The 7,592-nt window shown below is 39.9% G+C and overlaps 1 protein-coding gene across 1 annotated transcript in view; it reads right to left on the minus strand.

Annotated features, from left to right (window-relative positions):
• Positions 1–6,696: 6,696 nt before the first annotated feature.
• minar1 (membrane integral NOTCH2 associated receptor 1) overlaps positions 6,697–7,592 on the minus strand; it is a gene marked incomplete at both ends in the record, with an annotated part of 25,867 nt that continues 24,971 nt past the window's right edge. Inside the window, one exon of the mRNA XM_084154349.1 lies at positions 6,697–6,894. Within this exon, the coding sequence (XP_084010475.1) occupies positions 6,697–6,894 (198 nt within the window). The remainder of the gene's footprint in view (positions 6,895–7,592) is intronic.

Raw genomic sequence — 7,592 nt, forward strand, 5'->3', positions numbered from 1 at the left:
CCCCAGCTGCTATGAGCACGGCAGTGTGCTTTTCCCCTGCTTCAGAAAACCCCTGATTAGATTTGCAGTTCTGCAGCTGACTCCCGAAGAGGATGTCAAAAAAAAATGCTGAAATAGCACAACGCTGCAACACAATTAGAGAGGTTTAACACAGTTTTGTAATGGTTGCTTTTTTAGGGAGCAAGAGACTTTTCAGCCAGCCTTAGCGTATACTTCGTAATACCCAGGTTTGGGGTTGATCTCAATACAACTCAGGAAATAAATTGAAATTCTCCATTTGTCCTGTAAAGTGTTAATTCTGTAATGGTCAAATTCAAGGACCTGGATGTATAACCTATATTTCATATTATCTTCCCAGTTAACTTGACTGACATCTCTCTGCCTCATCCATATAGCTCATAAGGTAACATGGTGTCAGAAGTGGCATCTGAACCCACGCCTAAAGTAACAGCATTGGCTTCAAGTCTTTGTTTTAATGAAGTCCAGCTACTGTACTATATTGCATGTGAACAGAAAGCCATATATTCCTTCCCAAGAGTTACAGCAAGTGCTAAATAGTGCTAACAATACTGTAAACCTCATTATAATCTGGCAGTGTGGTTTAATAACACTTTTCTCCATCAATGTGTGCTATAAACTGGAACTGGAACAAATTGCAAAAATCTCTGAAGCTGGAGACTCTTATCTCCCTCACTAACTTTAAGCATCAGTTGTCAGAGCAGCTTACCGATCACTGCACCTGTACACAGCCCATCTGAAATTAGCCCGCCCAACTACCTCATCCCTATATTGTTATTTATTTTGCTCATTTGTACCCCAGTATCTCTATTTGCACATCATCTCTTGCACATCATTCCAGTGTTAATACTAAATTGTAATTATTTTGCACTATAGCCTATTTTATTGCCTTACCTCCATAACTTGCTAAATTTGCACACTGTATATTATATGTATTTCTGTTGTATTTTTGACTTTGTTTTGTTTTACCCCATATGTAACTCTGTGTTGTTGTTTTTATCGCACTGCTTTGCTTTATCTTGGCCAGGTCGCAGTTGTAAATGAGAACTTGTTCTCAACTGGTTTACCTGGTTAAATAAAGGTGAAATAAAAAAATAAAATAAAAAAAATAAATAAAAAGGTGATTATTGAACTAAAGTCAACTGAGAAATGCATAAATAGTGGCCTTTTTATATTGCACATTGGTGAAGAAGTATCAAATTAAATCACATTGCCAGATTATAATGAGTTTTACAGTATTTGTTTGACACCCCAACAGTGTTATCAGTGCAGTTGTAGTCCAGTATTCTAGGCCAAATCCTGGACTCCAGTACCAACAATCCCCCTGGGCTAGGTTCCTTGTCACTGTCATCCTCCATTTCCTCTCTCCATCAAAGTGGTTGGCCCATTTAGAGTTGTCTATGAAGAACATCAGACAGTTCTCACTGGGGATGTATAGCAGACTCAATGTGGACTTGGCTCAGTTAGAAACTCCTCTAATGCCTAATTTATAACCTACATACGTACGGATGCAAGAACTATAATTAGCTAAGCAAAATGGTGATCCTGTGTGTGCAGGCCCTCAATTTGTAACTCGACCCAAGTACGCAGGATCACCATTTTACGTAGCTAATTGTGTTCTTGTGTTGCGTATGTATCAGTGGCGGTCAGTCCCATTTCAGATGAGGGAGGACACATTCATTTTTCCATGAGCATGGCCTTATTTCTATTACAGCATATTGGATGACTGTCATTCATATTCCATTCACCCAGTTAAATGGAACAGCGATAGGTTTAGGCTACTACATCATACTCTAATTGTCCCTATACCCATCATGAGGCTGCTACAACCTAGCAGATGAATGAAAGTTTACAATGTAGGTACACACAGGTCGAGAGACACATTTGATGTGACAGACAGTGACACATGGACAGACAGTGGCATTCAATACCGCCTTGCACACTCTTGCCTGAATCTAGCTAATATTGGGTGTAATTATTAGTCCAACAGTTGCAAACGAGAGTTTCTATTGGACAAATACAGGTATGTTTATCCCCGTTTTGTTCCGTTTGCTTCTGTTTAAGAAACGTTTTTCAACAGAATCGGCGGAATGAATACACCCCTGAAAACACGTAAACACAGTTCACAGTTTCATAACAGCCACATTGTATTCCTTCTCGCATCTACGCTTGTGGACTTCAATGCACAACACATCAACTGTATGTGACCATTCGAAAAAAAACTTTTGAAGCCAAACCGCTACACACAGCCTACATCGTTGTCACCATATTAGCTAGAGTAACATCATAGTCAGCATAGCTAATAGAACTAATGAATTAGTAAACCCCCTACAATCGTGCAGTAACGTTACAGTGTACAGTCAGTAAGCAGTTACACCGGCGGGCCCCAGTGGCAATAAATGGGTAAAACCTAAAGCTTTTCAAAAAGAAAAGGAAAGCCGCACACTCTAGGAGCTCAGATGCAATAATTTAATATCTTAATAACCAACGTTTCGACAGACAAGCTGTCTTCATCAGGGTATAAACGTTGGTTATTAAGATATTAAATTATTGCATCTGAGCTCCTAGAGTGTGCGGCTTTCCTTTTCTTTTTGAAGTGTTTTACGCCGTCAGCCAGCACCTCGCCTAAATAGGTGTGTGTTTCTTTCGCCTTTATCTAAAACCTAAAGCTTACCTTGACTTGGAAGAGTTCCAGTGTTGTGTTGGATAGTCATAGCCAGCTAGCTAACATAGCATCCCTCTGTTTGAGCAGGATGTTTCAGTAGGCTAAACTAGCTAGCTGCATTTGCTAGCTAAGTAAGTAAAAGTGAGAGAAAAAAATGACAATCTCTCTCTCTCTATTTCTCTCTTGCTTCTCCTTCATTTAGGAAGAAATTAATTTGTTCAAAGCTGTTCAACTATTTTCTTTCTCTCTCTTTGAGTCAACTACTCAACACGTTTGATGCACTGCAGTGCTAGCTAGCTGTAGCTTATGCTTTCAGTACTAGATTAATTCTCTGATACTTTGATTGGGTGGACAACATGTCAGTTCATGCTGCAAGAGCTCTGATAGGTTGGAGGACATCCTCCGGAAGTTGTCATAATGACTGTATAAGTCTATGGAAGGGGATGAGAACCATGAGCCTCCTAGGTTTTGTATTGAAGTCAATGTACCCAGAGGAGGACGGAAGCTAGCTGTCCTCCAGCTACACCATGGTGCTACCCTACAGAGTGCTGTTGAGGCTACTGTAGACCTTCTTTGCAAAATAGTGTTTTAATCAATTATTTGGTGACGTGATTATATTTAGTATAGTTTTATCTAAAAAGGCTAACTTTTAAAATGTTTTAAACATTTTATTTTTATGAAATTCTTTTTTTTATGATGGTCCTCCCCTTCCTCATCTGAGGAGCCTCCACTGGTACGTAGGTACATAAGGTATACATGATCTAAGTGCTTTGTATACCAGTGATCTGGACGCATGTTCATTAAACGCCTCAGGGCTGGACCAGTTTTGCTTTTTATTTATAATGAATAAGAAAGAGGACCTGATCCTAGATCAGCACTTCTACTCTGAGATGCTTGATTGATAGATACGGCCCCTGAAATTTTCACAAATCCTATTGTATTAGTCTAACCGGAGTATTATGCAAAAGATCAACTAAAGAACAATACAAATAATCCCATTAATGAGAAGTGAACAACCAGATAAAAACACAATAAGAACCCTCAGAAAACCGCAGGCTTTGTTATGCTGAGCAATATTCTGTCATGTCTCCACTGAACCTCTTCTTCGATCTGAAGACAAAAAGATAAATGATAGAAAAATATCACAAAACAAGAAAGTGTAAGTATGACAACCACTTTACACAGCCAATATTCATTTCAAAGGACAGCTAAAAACAAAAGTTGACACAGTAACAGTCAGAACAGTTCTCTTTTATTGTGATATATTCCAGTTTACACCTGTTGACATGATGTGTGCATCTAACTATTTACAGACTACTACAGTGTGCTGCGGCTCACAGTTCCTGTGTTGAAGGCAAATCCACTGGGTAATCATTACACCGCTCAGAGGTAAAGTTTCCCCTAGGTACAGATCTAGGATCAGCTTCCCCTCCCCCAATCCATCGGTGGGGAAAATGCAAAACTGACGCAGGATCAGCATCTAGGGTCAACTTTGCAGGTTAGTGTTTTTCGTCCTGAATCTTGTTCTGGAGGCAGCTCTGCAGAGTGGTCACTAGCTAAACCTAAACCTAACCCTAACCTTAACCACACTGCTAACCCTAATGCCTAACCCTAACCTTAACCACACTGCTAACCCTAATGCCTAACCCTAACATTACATTTATGTTTACAATATAGCCAATTTTGACTTTGCAGCTGGCCTATCTAAGGGGAAATAGCTCAGTTCTGCCTCCAGGACAAGACTTGTGACAATAAACATCAACTTCACCCTACACCCATTAGGTGGGAGGGCTCAACTCCAGTGCTCTCCTAACAAGCAAACCTGACATGAAACTGACTGTTCCAGTGCGCAATTAACAGGTTACAGTGTCTACTTTTGAACGTATATCAAACTTCTAATGTGTACAACCTGAAGTACGTACTTCCTCATGTTCATTTTGGCAGTATGACAACATTCTCTCCCATAAATCACTAGCCTAAAGGTTGCATTCCAAGCCTACTACATTACAGACATTGCACTGCATCAACCAATGGTTGCTTGCCACGTTATCGACTGCACAGTCGTGCATCAGATTGCTATATCATAGGATGTGGTTAGCTGATGTCTTAAACATCTATCCAGGTGCTTTGATATCTGCCAGGAGTCTGCAATGTAGTCAGCCTGGAACGCGGCCTACCTTAACTAACTTGAGAGGGAAACCAAGGATGACTGGAGTTGAGCATCCCTTGGTTTACATTTATCTGGGTGACATCTGTGCGATCGGCCATCTTGGTTTGCGTAGTGTCTCTGAGCTCAGGTTCATGAGTGGAGATGTGACTCTCACGTTGTGTCCCAGAACTGTGAAATGGCTTCCCCTCCTCGTCTCCTTCCTTTCATCACCACCGCTACAGTTGATGATGAGACAAGGACGTTCTTCTAAACTATTGGGACACAACCTTAACGGCAGGCAGTTTGCATTCAGTGGTTCTAAGGCCTCTTAGGAGACTAGATCTGTAAGCTGGGCTTGAGAGGAGGGACTATTTTATTTACTTGAATCAGCTTCTTACAAAGTGTTACAATGCCTTATAAACATTCGTAGCACATTCAAACCACATTGTAATGCAGTCATGGACCGTTACGAAACTGTAAAAGCAACGAGGCATGAGGCTGCTAAGCTTTAATATATCCACGATACATCATAACCTAGTGTGTCTTATTGCTTAATTAATACAACATGTCATAACGCTCTATAGAACTGCACAAGGTGCTATGAATGTTCATAAGGTGACACGGCACTTCATAAGAAGCTTCTGCTAGTGTTAGTGTATCTGTTGGTTTCTGCCAGCCTGGGAGACTGGTGCAGTCGATACCGCTGACTGAACTAATACAAGTCTCTCTCCCAGAGGTGCTCAGTTAGTCGACAGTGGAAACGTCAAGTATTTACTATATAAACACTCTCACAAGGCAAAGAATAACTCCCTACTTCAGAGCTCCCTACTGCAGCTATGTGCTCTTGGCTAGTAGTTAAACTATCTAAAGCAAGGAAAGGAGAGCAACATTCAACTCAATTCTGCTCAAGTGATGATGAGAAATAATAGGTGTGTTTTGCTCTCTGTGAGTAATGCTACATTCAATACATTCAGGTTAGCTCTGTAGTGTTTTATGTTGTTTTATATGTACTGTTTGTTATTTGTCTATTTTAACTACAGTACTTCAATATACTGTATATGTCTATTTAGAAAAGGCATTGCACAAATCCCATGAATTAAAACTCTGGTTATTATTATTATTATTGATAAAGATAAATAATATCTGGTGCACCTCATCACATTCTACCAGATAATTCATAAAAAATAACTCTCATTAAAATACATTATACAGCAATTATACTAAAATAAAAATATCAGACGCTGTCTACAAAAACAAATCCAGCTGTCGACTGTATACTGTCCAGATAATCTGTTTCAGTTAACAAAAACAGTGGCGGGGTAGCCGCTTTGTTGTTTTTGATTGCCCCTTTAACAAAGAGAAAAAGTGAAATAAATATTTAACATGGTAATAAACACCGTCCACCAGTACAATAGAAATGTAAATGTAACAGATCTAGACATTGTGTATGTGCCAGTTCCATTTTGTCTTTGATCATAAATACATCATGTCAATAAGTTAATATAGGCAACAATAAATAGAAAAGATCAAACTTGAGACATTCCCCTCTGAACAAAGTCATTTTGAATGTGTACTGACGATTCCCTAATACCAATGCCCTATCCCGTGGCATAACAACTAAATCATGTAGAAAATAACATAGACTTGATTCCAATACCACAAACATAGGCCAGATTCACATTAAAAAATACATGTACCTCACTCTTCAAACGTCCACATAGCCAATCAGAGGGCTGCTCCTGTAATTGGGGCTGATAACATATTGCTCACACGTATTCAGTCCTTTAACATTTAGCCAGAATAAACAAGGGCAGAAGGAAAGTGTGCGACTTTGAGCACTTCGTAGAGCACGACATGGAGCACTTCATGACTTCATAGTGCATATGGGCACGACGATGACCAGGATCACAGTGCAGGCAGCGGCGGCAATCAGCGCTCCAATCTTGCACATCTTGGCTCTCCGAAACTCCGCCTCCTTCCTCTTCAGCAGCGAATCGTAACCCGGCGTGTAGATATCCTCCATCCAGTACTCCAGGTTATTGGGGTTCAATGACTCCTGCGTCTGAAAAGGAAAGAGGGGGTTTGGGGTGGAAAGGCCATTTGGAGTTCATGTCAATCAGTTATGCCCACTGGGATGTGATTCTAGCAGGTTTGGGGACAATTCGATTTGCAAGCCAGTCAATTCAGACAGTAAACTGAATTTCAAATTCAATAATTGAAAAAAGGCATTCTCTTTTCAATGACTTCTCAATAAACTGAAAAAGAAAGGTATTTATGTAAAAAGTTTTATTCTAATCACTGCCTGAATTGAGTGACTTCAATTCAAAATTGAGCCCAACCCTAGATTTTAGATAGAAAGGCTACGTCACAATTTTGCAATCTTCTCACAAAGTGCACACTTGCACACCTCTGGTCATGGATTTAAAATAATTTAATTGGTTTAAACATCAGCCAGAGGGAGTTTTCACTATTGTGAAATGCATTATGGAAAGTGTGCAAGTGCACACTTTGGGAAAGGGGTGGAGAATTGGGACTCAGCCAATGAGAAAGCAGGAGGGAAAGAGGGAGATGGATTTTGTGGATCTGAAAGACAAAGAGGGAGAGAGAGAGGGTAATAGAAGAAGAAGAAGAAGAAGAAGAAGAAGAAGAAGAAGAAGAAGAAGAAGAAGAAGAAGAAGAAGAAGAAGAAGAAGAAGAAGAAGAAGAAGAAGAAGAAGAAGAAGAAGAAGAAGAAGAAGAAGAAGAAGAAGAAGAAGAAGA

This window comes from Coregonus lavaretus, assembly GCF_964263955.1.
Source record: "Coregonus lavaretus genome assembly, chromosome: 37".
NCBI lineage: Eukaryota > Metazoa > Chordata > Actinopteri > Salmoniformes > Salmonidae > Coregonus > Coregonus lavaretus.